General features: G+C 36.4%; 1 protein-coding gene across 4 annotated transcripts in view; it reads left to right on the forward strand.

Annotated features, from left to right (window-relative positions):
• The window catches only part of Scn1a (sodium voltage-gated channel alpha subunit 1), a 116603-nt gene that overhangs the window by 68105 nt on the left and 34999 nt on the right, over window positions 1–13499 (forward strand). The window contains exons 8-16 of one of the 4 annotated variants that reach the window (XM_057755181.1): window positions 2184–2247; window positions 2710–2851; window positions 3406–3612; window positions 5357–5641; window positions 6920–7300; window positions 8536–8668; window positions 9950–10188; window positions 11493–11666; window positions 12745–13101. In XM_057755181.1, the coding sequence (XP_057611164.1) occupies window positions 2184–2247; window positions 2710–2851; window positions 3406–3612; window positions 5357–5641; window positions 6920–7300; window positions 8536–8668; window positions 9950–10188; window positions 11493–11666; window positions 12745–13101 (1982 nt within the window). The remainder of the gene's footprint in view (window positions 1–2183; window positions 2248–2709; window positions 2852–3405; window positions 3613–5356; window positions 5642–6919; window positions 7301–8535; window positions 8669–9949; window positions 10189–11492; window positions 11667–12744; window positions 13102–13499) is intronic. The other 3 variants (XM_057755183.1, XM_057755182.1, XM_057755184.1) reach the window with 3 other exon arrangements.

Raw genomic sequence — 13499 nt, forward strand, 5'->3', positions numbered from 1 at the left:
CAGTTATTATTGATGCCTGTTATTTTATTGTAGTTATTGATGGTGGTAGTGTGTGTGTGTGTTCCTTCCTTGCATAGTACTGGTGAAATATTATTTACTGCCTTATTTTCATGGGCGTAGTTAACTTCCTTGGGTTGGAATTTTCCTCCTAATATCTACTGTATGTCTAGATTTGTGGGTAAATATTATTTAAACTTGACTTTATGATGAAACATCTTGTTTTCTCCATCTATAATGATTGCAAGTTTTGCTGAGCATAATAGTCTGTGCTGGCATCTGTGGTCTCTAGGAGTCTGCAGGTCATCTCTCTAGGCCCTTCTGACTTTTAGAATCTCCAATGAGAAGTCAGGTGTACTTCTAATAGGTCTGCCTTTTTTTTTTTTTTTTTTTCCGAGACAGGGTTTCTCCGTAGCTTTTTGGTTTCTGTCCTGGAACTAGCTCTTGTAGACTAGGCTGGCCTCGAACTCACAGAGATCCGCCTGCCTCTGCCTCCCGAGTGCTGGGATTAAAGGCGTGCGCCACCACCGCCCGGCTAGGTCTGCCTTTTTATGTTACTTGACTTTTTTCTTTTGCAGCTTTTAATATTATTTCTTTGTTCTTTGTGTTTAGTGTTCTCATTGTTGTATAATGAGGGATCTTTCTTTTCTGGTCCAATCTATTTGCTGTTTTGTAATCTTCTTATACCTTTTTAGGCACGTCCTTCTTTAGGTTAGAAATTTTTTTCCTTTATGATTCTGTTAAAAATATTTCCTTGGCCTTTGAGCTGAAAGTCTTCTTCTACATCTATTCCTATTATTCTTAGGTTTAGTCTTTTCATAGTCTCCCAGGTTTCCTGGATGTTTTGCTTCAGGAATTTTTTAGATTTAGCATTTTTTTTTACCAATGAATCTATTTCTTCTATTGTATTGTCAATGCCTGAGATTCTCTCTTCCTTCTCTTGTATTCTGTACTCTGTTGATGATGCTTACACCTGTAGTTCATGTTAGTTTACCTAGATTTTCCATTTCCAGAATTCCCTCATTTTATTTTTAATTGCTTCTATTTTCATTTTCAGGTCTTATACAGTTTTACTGGTTTCTGCCAACTGTTTATTTCTTTGTTTTCTTGCCATTCTTTAAGAGATTTATTGATTTCCTCCAGTTTTTGATTGATTTTCCTAAATTAAGGGGATTTATTCATTTCCTCTTTATTCATCATCATAAAGTTGGTTTGGGGTTGTTTTCTTATGTTTCCATTGTCTTGGGATATTTGGGATTGCCATAGTGTAATGGTTGGGCTCTAGTAGTGACTCGTTGCCCTGGCGTTGTTATTTGTGTTCTTACACTAACATTTAGGCACCTAGATTTGGAGTGATTTTTAGGTCTAGGTGCCTATTTCTAGATTTGTCTTTGTTGAGCGGGTGTTTTCTTTCTTTGTTTCTGTTTCTTCTCTGGTCTTCTGGCTGATGTGGCCTGTGGTTGAGGAGAGATCCCCTTCTGCATTGGGGACTGGACTTCTGATGGTCTGCATGGTCAAGGAAAGCCTTGCAGACATGGTTTCTTAAGTAACTATTGAAATGAGGGAGGACTTATTAGAACTAAGAAGCAGTGATATGACGTGATGCTCACCTATTGTAATTGCTATTCTAAAATTTTCACCTATTTGTAAAAAATAGCATTTGTTTCATTCAGTTCTAAAATTTTCATTTCATTAAAATATTCATATATGTGGTATAATTATGAATCTTCATTATAAGCTACTGACATTAATTCCAGAAACATAAATGTAATTTATGGTTAATTTAAAGAATTTACTAATGGTATTAAATATGGAAGGGAAACAAGAGAACATATCATTTTTTATTTTGAAATATGTAGTTATTTTGAAATACCTATCATTCTGATCTCCTGCTGATGAATATATTTCATTTCATAAACTAATAGAAAGTACTGATACCTTCCCATAAATGTTCTGTGAGTACCTATGGTTTTCGCTAATTTTACATTGATAATGGAGAAAACCTCATACCCATACTACAACAGTAAGATTTGAAAGAAAAGAAGGAAAAACCCATGTGTTTAAGCAGGTAATGTGGTTTGCTTAAAGTCACTTAAAGAAACTGAAAGTAAGAACTGATTTCCCTACTCTTTTAGTGTTTTTCAAAGTACAAGTGTGTGTCACGTGACTTTCTTTTTTCCAAACAGGATATCATTATTTCCTGGAGGGTTTTTTAGATGCACTACTGTGTGGAAATAGCTCTGATGCAGGGTAAGCTGATCATTTGTTTGAGATGTGAGTATGGGTGGTTTATTCCTATATGTGTGTCTAGCTCTTTCTGTAGAAAATCACTGATAACAGAAACTAACTTAATGGATACTAATTTTCAGTAATTATAATATAAATAAAACAGAACATATTCTAAATGTTAAGGTCTCTTCTGTAAAGCAAGAAACAATACATTGATCTATAATGCTGCTATTTCCCCGAGGTAAGTATCAAGCAATGAGTCACCTTTGCAGACTCCGTAGTGAGGAAGAAAGGTTAATTAGCAACAGCTACACCTGGCAGCTAGTGATAAACTATAAAGTCAGAGGTGGGAAATGTATCAGGGAGTTGGATTCCACACTCTTGTGTTGTTGTAGTAGTGATGGAACATTTTGTAAGCATAGTCTTCTACCAGAATAAAAAGACGCAGACTGTCTTGTCAACTTTCTTTTTCCCCATTTGCAGCCAATGTCCAGAAGGATATATGTGTGTAAAAGCTGGTAGAAACCCTAATTATGGTTACACAAGCTTTGATACCTTCAGTTGGGCATTTTTGTCCCTGTTTCGACTGATGACTCAGGACTTCTGGGAAAATCTTTATCAACTGGTGAGAATCTGAAGAGATACTTACTGCATTTAAGTAGAAGAATATAGGGATACTCACTGAGTCATGAAATGCCAGCCACAGCATGATATGGTAGAGAAAGTATTGCTTGAGATCAGAGATGTGGGCTTCTCTATCCTGCTGCTTACGATCCATGTTGAGAGGAATAAAGTCAAGGAGGGTAAATCTGTTCTGTTTCTCCATGACTCAAGGCTATTTCACATTCTTCTTAGACACAATTTCATCCCAACGAAAGACAAATTTCCCCTCTGCCCTATCTCCCTCTCAAGTATTATCTCTTTCTTTTGACCTCTTCCATGAAAGGCTCAGCTTTTTGATGGAGGTCCCAATTGTTTTCTTTCCAGTGTTTAATTCTTGATAAATCCAAGAATCCTTTACAACGACTATGAATGCATAAGTCAAAGAAGAAAGAAGAGACAGAGGTTAAAGAAATTAGCGCAGGGACACAATTGTTGATTTTGTCTGAGTTCTGCCAGACACACAGTCACCGGTTACTGAAATGACTGCAAAAGTAATTCTGATATTCTTGTTTCTAGACATTACGTGCTGCTGGAAAAACATACATGATATTTTTTGTGCTGGTCATTTTCTTGGGCTCATTCTACCTGATAAACTTGATCCTGGCTGTGGTGGCCATGGCCTACGAGGAGCAGAATCAGGCCACCATGGAGGAGGCGGAGCAGAAAGAGGCGGAGTTTCAGCAGATGCTGGAGCAGCTGAAGAAGCAGCAGGAGGCTGCACAGGTACTCTGCAATTCAGATGGATCTTGTCTCACAACCCAGACCTTTGCTTTTTTATTCTTCTTGTGCCCCTTTTTTAATATTTGTTTGTTACAAACGATCTGCAATGAAAATGGAAGGTGGAGTTATCTGGCCGTACCGGAGGAAGCTGGGAACAGCAAGGACTTTTGTATGTGGACCATCTTTCTAGCTTGAGTTAGTCTAGCCACATCATGTAGTTATACAAAGGTGTGTTCATACTAACTACTGAAGTCTCTCATGTGATTTTTTTTCTCACTTTAAGATTCTGAGAGTAAAAGGAAAATCGTGACTTTTTTTTTCCAAGTAAGAAAACCATTTTTGGATGAATCTGCTGCTAGATTATTGTAATGGAATCATCTTTTCTGCCAAGCAATTAATTAGTTGTCATATAGAACATATGTACCCATTTCTTTAAAGTCATTTCTTATTTTTCTTTGCTCAAAACATGCATTGTCTTTGGCCAGAGAGATGACTCTGTGGCTGTGAGCACTTGCTACTTTCACAGAAGACTGGGTTCACTTCCTGCTATACACATATGGCTCGCTACCATCTGTAACTCCAGTTCCAGGGGTTTTACTCCTGCCCTCTGAATTCTGAGAATACAAGGCACACATGCGGTACACATATATACATGCAGAACAACACTCATATACATAAAATACATTGCCTTTTAGTGTGGTTGTTTAATTTCCTTTACATTAAAAAGTCCTCTGATCTAAAAGCATCGAATAAGCAATGGAGCAACACTAGCAATATGAAGTAATTAACAAAGGCTTACTTGAGTTTTCCAGTACAAATCAGTGAAGCTGGTGCAATGAATGATAAAACTGAGTCCCATCTCCCATGGTTCCTTGTTGTTTGTAAATAGGACAAACAAATCCATTGTTTGTATTTTTAAAAAGACTAATAAAATAAAATTTTATTCAAATCAAACTTTATTTGGAACCATCTTGGCCATAAAGAAAGAGTTCCTTTTGGCATACCAATTCTTCTGCTCCAGTTTTGTATTGGAGCTATTGTGGGAGTAAAAATGACTAAAAAGTGCAGCTTCGTAACCAAACAAGCTGTAACCACAAAGGATGGATTTTCTCCCATACTCTCACAACTAGGGGTAGCCACTATTGAGATAAAGGTGGTTGGGGCAGCTTTTGGAGAACTGAATATCTTCTCCTGCTTAGCGAAAAGCTATTGACCCCTCTCTCCTTCTTACATACAATAGTATTATGGAGGAGAGGGGAAGGGATTGAGATACCTTTCTTAACTTCAATTGATAATATGTTGATGGTATTAAATACTTTTGGAGAAGACCTAAGCTCAACTTCCAACTTTGGGGTAGGATATTAAGTAACTCTGCAGTTTTTCTATGTTTCCATTTGTTTTTCAGAAAAATGAAGATAATGGCCATTAAAAACTAATTTTTAGAATAGATTGAGTCCTATAGTTTTTTATATATATTTCTATCAATGCCCGAAGAATCTTTATGAACATGTGGTCTATGTTGCATAATACAGACTTAATAAATGTTACCATGGGGAAAAGTAGATTATTTTTTAAGTCACTATTAGTTAAAAGAAAGAAAAAACCCTACAACCAGAAAGCATCTTCTAGATGATATTTACTCCAGTTAGCTAGTATTTTGTAAATGATGCAAAACTTGAGCAACTTGAAGAAAGATCTTAAGCAATCTTTTCTTGCACGGCACCGAAACTGTTTCTCCTCTATGTAGCAGGCAGCAGCTACAACCGCCTCCGAACATTCCAGAGAGCCCAGTGCAGCAGGCAGGCTCTCAGATAGCTCTTCAGAAGCCTCCAAGTTGAGTTCAAAGAGTGCTAAGGAAAGACGGAATCGGCGGAAGAAAAGAAAACAGAAAGAACAGTCTGGAGGGGAAGAGAAAGACGAGGATGAGTTCCACAAATCCGAGTCTGAAGACAGTGTCAGAAGGAAAGGGTTTCGCTTCTCTATAGAAGGGAACAGACTGACTTACGAAAAGAGGTACTCTTCCCCGCACCAGGTACGCACTGCCGAGTTCTCTGACGAAAAATGGAAACAGATGTGGGGGCCGTTTAACTGAATGGACTACTGTTGCCTTATGCCTCAGACTGCTTTTTCTCCATATAGCTATATGAGAGATTTATTCCACTCCACACAAACGCAAATATGATCTTAGATGCTGTAGGAGGAGGCTTGCTTGTTGTCCTGGCCTTCCAGAACCGAAATAATCACACAGAAACCATATTATTTAAATCACTGCTTGGTCCATTAGTTCGAGCTTCTTATTGGCTAATTCCTGCATTTTAATTTAACCCATTTCTATTAATCTGTGAATCACCACGAGGTGGTGACCTACCAGCAAAATTTCAGCAAGTCTACCTCTGGCGTGGATCCATGGCATCTTTGACTCCGCCCTTCTTTCTCCTAACATTCAGTCCAGTCCTCCCCGCCTACCTAAGTTTTGCCCTATCAACAGGCCAATGAGGTTTCTTTTTTCATTAATGGTAATCACAGCACACAGAGGGGACTCTTACATCAAGATGCTTTTGAAATAACAGGGTTGAAGTCAAGAGAACTGTATTTTCATGTTGAATATGTCTTCTGGTAATTGTCTGTAATTAGTGGCAATTAATCTTCCAGTCCTCAGATCTTCTAACAACATCAACGAAATATAGACTAAAAGTTAGCTACTCAGAAATATGCCTTTGGTTAATTTAAAACACTATGTTGATTTTCTTCCTCTAACTTATTTCTCAGTTGTCCTATGAACTTCTGAAATATTAGTCATGGTGCACTTTGCAGAAAAGCATGTCATTCAGAATTTTAACTTCTGGTTCTACAGATACCCTATTTTACAGGTGAATCAGAAAAGAAAAAAGAAAGTGGTAGTATAAAGATGAACTAAAATAGTCTATAAAAACTAGTGTTGGAATTATCTGAACGGAAAAATAAATGCAGAACCTCATAGCCCTACTGTCCATGTTTATTGCACATGGATTTATACGAAGAAAGTCTTACGAATGCTTCTGTTTAAATTTGAGAGATAGTGACTGGGTAATTTTCTTCTGTTATCTCAGGCTACATTCCAGCTATCTATTATTTAAAGTCAATGGCTGGAAACCATACAGTACAAAGCTAATTTAATTTTATCGGAATGCCTATAAATTATATTAATCAGAAGGAATGTGCTACCTTCTTTAACAAATGATGAAATTTTTTTCAACTTAATCTTGCAAAACTATTCCAACAGATTGTTTTAATACTATTTCACTTTTTGTTGTTTGTGTCAAACCTTTAGTCTCTGTTGAGCATCCGTGGTTCCCTGTTTTCCCCAAGACGCAATAGCAGAACGAGCCTTTTCAGCTTTAGAGGGCGAGCAAAGGATGTGGGGTCTGAGAATGACTTTGCCGATGATGAACACAGCACCTTTGAGGATAATGAGAGCCGGAGAGACTCACTGTTTGTTCCCCGAAGACATGGGGAGCGTCGCAACAGTAACCTGAGTCAAACTAGCAGGTCATCCCGAATGCTGGCAGTGTTTCCAGCAAATGGGAAGATGCACAGCACGGTGGACTGCAATGGTGTGGTTTCCTTGGTTGGTGGACCCTCCGTTCCTACATCGCCAGTTGGACAGCTTCTGCCAGAGGTGATAATAGATAAGCCAGCTACTGCTGACAATGTAAGAAACTTTTACATAGTTCAGGCATGGCTGGCCCATGATTGCTGCACCAGCCAGTGTTTCTTCAGAATGGAACTCTTGAGAATGATTTCCTGGTTGGTCGAGCTGAGAATGCCTCTGCATCCTGTAGCACCTTTAATAGACTAGCCAACTAAACCTTAGAGCCTCACCACTCCCTGCACAAACGTGAATGCATTACCTACTGTATGTGCTGAGGATTAATTGGACAATAATTGCTATCTCGGATGATTTGCTATGTACCCACACTGAATTTAGAAATAGAGACATCACCCCATTGACCTAACTAAATAGCTTCTAAGTGTAAAAGGGTGTGTAGTAAATCTTCCCACCAGACTCTTTATCTTTGCTTTAGTTCAGATTTTCAAAAACACTGTGCATAGATATCTTCATCATTACCTGAAATTTCCAGGGTTCATATTTATTGTACTAAAAATGCTGATATAGATATTCACAAAGTCAATCTACACAAAGAGACACCAATAAATTATTAATCCAGAAAAAATATTCGTCTGTGTAACAAAGGAGTATCATGTATTTGTGACTGTGCATTCAGAGAGAACTTTCCAAACAAAGGATGCTTCCTCTTCAACTGGACACTCACTTGGAAATATATCAGCATGATGGGCATGACTAAGTTTATATTAGAAGACTTATTGCTTTGGTACCCTGGATGAAACTGTTAACCTTGCATTATATGTATGAATTTTAGCATATACTTTGTATTATCAATGATCATCTATGTCTTATACCAGAAAATGAGATGACAGCTAAGTGTACTATAGTCTTTGGTATTTTCTTAAAATATAGTGGCTAATTTTTCAAAAGTGAAATGGTTGACCACCTATCTGATTTTTTTAAACTATTAGGATTTTACAATTTGTTCTTTAATTGAAAACAACTTAAATATGCCCATGAAAATCTTTACCAACTATATTATAATTATATAATAATTATAAAATATATCATAGTTATATCATAATTATAAAATCAAGGAGTCAAACATTTAAATTTTATTTTATGACTACATGGTTAACAGTTTGAATATTCCAGGTTATTAATCCAATAAGTCACCAGCATCTGCCATCAGCAATTAAATATGAAGATGCACGATGCATGTGTTTCATGAAAATCACTGTCTCCATTTTTTTTTCTTTTTTTTTTGTGCACCATATTGCTCAGGTTAATCATTTAATGCCTTAGCATTTTCTTTACAGGGAACAACCACTGAAACTGAGATGAGAAAGAGGAGGTCAAGTTCTTTCCATGTTTCCATGGATTTTCTGGAAGATCCTTCCCAAAGGCAAAGGGCAATGAGTATAGCCAGCATCTTAACAAATACAGTAGAAGGTTTGTAACAAACCCCAATACCATTATTTTGCATTATCTTTTTTATTTAATTAATTAATTAATTTTTAAGCCTATCGTTTCTCATTTTACAAGCTAATACCAGTTCCCACTCCCTCCCCTCCTCCTGCTCCCTCCACCTTCCCCCTTCACCCCACCCCCAATCCACTCCTCAGAGAGGATAAGGCTTCCCATGGGAAGTCAGTAAAGTCTAGCACATTGCTTTGAGGCAGGACCAAGGCCCTCCTTGCTATATCTAGGCTGAGCAAGGTATCACTCCAAAGAGAATCGGCTCCAAAAAGCCAGTACAAGAAGTAGAGATAAATCCTTATCTCTCTACCAGTGGCCCCACAGTCTGCCCCAGCCATACAACTGTCACATTCAGAGGGCCTGGTTTGGTCCTACACTGGTTCGCCTGCTGTTGGACCAGAGTCAGTGAGCTCCCATTATCTCAAGTCAGCTGTTTATGGTCTTGTCCCCTTTGCTTATATAATCACTCCTTTCTCTCTTCTACTGGGCTTTGGGAGCTCAGCTCAGTGGTCCACTGTGGATCTCTGTATCCAACTTGTGTTAACCTTATTGGAGTCAAATATCTCCATTTATATGTTAGCAATATATATATATATATATATATATATATATATATATATATATATATTCTCAGAAAAAAATAAATGACCCCGGTATTAAATGGGTGGTCATACATTCTGAAAGTGTTGAATATTAATTCAGTGTGCAGGACTCTGTTCTCTTAATGTCTTAGTAGTATGTGGGAACTCTGAGAGGTTTCTAATTCATTGGTCAAAAATCTTCTGATGTGATTAGCTTCAAATTTCACCAAAATGGTTTCTTAGATCATGATCCAAAATAATTTTAAGATTGGAGAGAAGAACAAGTCACTTTCACAAAATAAAAGCATGTTTAAAGCATGATGTATCTCATTAATCCTTATCCTAAATATTACAAATGAGCAGCCTGTCAGGAACACAGGAATTTACACAGAGTTAATTATCTATGTTCCTGTTGCAACTTTATCTATAAGGCCAACAACCTTACTAGCAGCCAAGTGTACAGCAGCAGGATTAATCCAAAAAAGGAAAATTATTTCTTTCTTACCTCTACCTTATGTATATGTCTGATGGTATCTGTTTCATTGTATCAAGTAATTATCTTTGCAGCAAACAGAAATACTCTTGCTATTGAAAGTATGTTTAGTGATCTAACATAAATATTTATACTGCAAAAATAGCCATTTAGTATTCTTCCTTCTTTTTTTTAATCTAGAACTAGAAGAATCAAGGCAAAAATGTCCACCTTGTTGGTATAAATTTTCCAACATATTCTTAATTTGGGACTGTTCCCCATATTGGCTAAAAGTGAAACATATTGTCAACCTGGTTGTGATGGACCCATTTGTTGATCTAGCCATCACCATCTGTATTGTCTTAAATACCCTTTTCATGGCCATGGAGCACTACCCCATGACGGATCATTTCAATAATGTGCTTACAGTAGGAAACTTGGTAAGCATACTAGAAGGTAAATCTGTTCAGTATTCAAATTTTCTGTTTGAGAAACTCTTTACTATATTTAATAGCTTATTAAAACACTTTCGACCACAATTCCTACATCCCTAATGCAATTATAAATAACCAACTGTCTATGCACTGATTTTTGAGGTAGAATGGCCTTTAATGTCTGTGAAAAAAAGAAGTGAAATAGAACATAGACCTGTAATAATCATTAAAAAGTCAACATTGATGTTTCCAATGTTTTGAAAATCTGAAGTGTTTCAGAATTTAAGGCCATGGTTTTTTATTAAGGATAGCATCACTGTTTTTATTAAGGGATAGCATCTAGATGGTTCAAATAAGGTCATGAATTCTCTTCCTTATGCATCCTTTCAAAGAGTGATCAACAACACAAAAGTGTCTTCATCTTTTCTCCTTCTAGGTTCTAGGAAGTCAATGCTCTGCCATATAAATCTGTTCTAGATACAGACCATGAAATATGGAATGTACCCACGGCATTTTGTACATACCGTGATTAGTAAACCAATTTTTAATCAAAGTTTCCACTTAATACTCTCCTTTTTTTACTTTAAAACATCAGTTATTAGAATATTTTCTGAATGAACTTAGAAAGCTCAGCTTTTATTTGAAGAAAGAAGTATGTAAAGTATGATATGCATTTAATATAATATTTAGGAGGAATTTTACAATTTTATTGATATAGAAAATGAAAATATGCATATCCTATAGAGTATTTGTATTTTTAAATCTCTACTATTTGTAGTATGGGAATATGCTTTAAATGTATATAATTATTAATGATAGTGATGGTAACATTGCAACACAAGATGTAAAAGAACAATAGCTACCTTATTTGAAAGAAATAAGGATAAACTTACAAATAAAACTTTGTGAGTAAAATCTTATCATTATGTAGGTTACATGAGGTCCGGAAAGAAAGGCAATTTAATGGAATGAACAGCATCCAAATTGTACATTGGTGCACAAATTCTAATTTGGCTATTTTCTAGCTGGTTGATAAAAGATGGGTGTTTTATGCACCTTGGAATATTGTTTTCTTCTTTTGTAATGGAATAATTATAGTATTCCCTTAGCTGGTTACTGGAACATCTGTGAGGATAATACAGTAAATAATTCAAACCAGCCTTGTCAACTAAATTTGCCTCTACAAGGAAGACAGTAACAGGATCAGTAATGGAGAAGTAGCCTAAGCCTTTTATCTATAGAAAAATACGATGGTATATTTATCATAATCATTATCTGATAGAATTTGAGTAATTTTGTTTTGATCTTAGGTTTTTACTGGGATCTTCACAGCGGAAATGTTCCTGAAAATCATAGCCATGGACCCTTACTATTATTTCCAAGAAGGCTGGAATATCTTTGATGGTTTCATTGTGACACTGAGCTTGGTAGAACTTGGCCTTGCCAATGTGGAAGGATTATCAGTTCTCCGTTCATTTCGACTGGTAAAGAAGACCATGGCAATGATAATTGTTTTCCCCAATGGTGCCATAGACTTTCCCACACATAGACTTAACGTCTTATGGTTTTGTGTAACTTGATGTCTCTAAATGGGAATATTATCTCTCCAGTTATTTATATAAAAAAGAAGCTTTCTTCTGAAAAATTTAGACATGTAAACTTTACTAATATTAGTTTTCAGTTATTAGTTTTCAGTGCTTGGTTACATAACACAGAACCTTGAACATGCTTTGCCATTGAGCTGTTACTAACCCTGTCATTGAACACTAATGTCTTTTTTTCTGTTGCCCATGTTGACGAACTATTGTTTCTAATGACTGTAAAATTAATATTTTCAAACTGAAGAAGTGTGCTCAATGGATATGATCAATATTTTGATAATGACTTGAAAATGTAAATAGCCCTTAGTAGCAGTGAATGACTTTCACCCAAAAGGCAGTAATTCTAATTCTAGAAAATCTATTCCATCAAAAACCAAAAAATTTATAAGACTATTTAACATATGCATGAATTCATATACGTGGTCCTGAATATCAAAGAGGAGTCATAGTAACTATTCCAGGTGTACAATGCATGTGTATTTATTTATATCTTTACTCCAGTGTAATATTAATTAACATAATTTTTTTCTATTCATATCAGGCTCAATGTAAAGTTACTTAAAACCTTGACAAATGAATCCTTTGGCAAAACTTATTCACAATCAGATGTTAATATGACAGTATGAAATTTGGTATGCCTCAGAGAAACAAATTAAAGAACAGTTTCCAATATATAACTAAGAATTCACTTTCAAAGAAGGTGATCTATGTAACTAAAAGCTGGAAAAATTAGATTCTTCCTGGGAGGATCCAAATATTAACCATAAATCTGAGAAAGTTAGAGCAAGACAATGTAGGAGGGTTTCGGGATGTGTAGGGTTAACTATGAACCTCTTGGCTGCATTCAGGCTAGGAAGGAGTACTGTCACTGGCTGCACCCCCTTTTTCCTTAGTAAGCCTCAATATAATTAATGCTTGTGAAGATCATAATAATATATATTAATTTGTTCTCATTTTCTAGCTCCGAGTGTTCAAGTTGGCAAAATCCTGGCCCACACTGAATATGCTCATCAAGATCATTGGCAACTCGGTGGGCGCCCTGGGCAACCTGACCCTGGTGTTGGCCATCATTGTCTTCATCTTTGCCGTGGTCGGCATGCAGCTGTTTGGCAAAAGTTACAAAGACTGTGTCTGCAAAATTGCCAGTGACTGCAAACTCCCACGCTGGCACATGAATGACTTCTTCCACTCCTTCCTGATCGTGTTCCGCGTGCTGTGTGGAGAGTGGATAGAGACCATGTGGGACTGCATGGAGGTTGCTGGCCAAGCCATGTGCCTCACTGTCTTCATGATGGTCATGGTGATTGGCAACCTTGTGGTACGTACCCAAATTTGATAAGCATTTCAGATATATACGCACAGCATGACAGAGTGGTGCCCATTTTATTAAAAATAACTTTTATCATCATTAATGTTTAATACCTCTGATCTTATATATGTTTATAGTCTCATTCTGGAACAAATACTGTAATATGGTAATATATACTATCACAATACACTATGGTAATAAAGAAATACAGTTTTAAAATGTATGCACACTAATATTATCTATAATTTTTATCTTTAACACCATTTTAGGTCAATCATTTCATTACATTTATTTTTTAAATTGCATAGAATTGGTAAAATCTTTTTTAAATCTGCCACGTGTATATATGCCATGTATATGTGTCTCTTTGTGCATGTGTATGTGTGTGTGTGTGTGTGCGCGCGCGT

This window comes from Chionomys nivalis, chromosome 22, assembly GCF_950005125.1.
Source record: "Chionomys nivalis chromosome 22, mChiNiv1.1, whole genome shotgun sequence".
NCBI classification, from domain to species: domain Eukaryota; kingdom Metazoa; phylum Chordata; class Mammalia; order Rodentia; family Cricetidae; genus Chionomys; species Chionomys nivalis.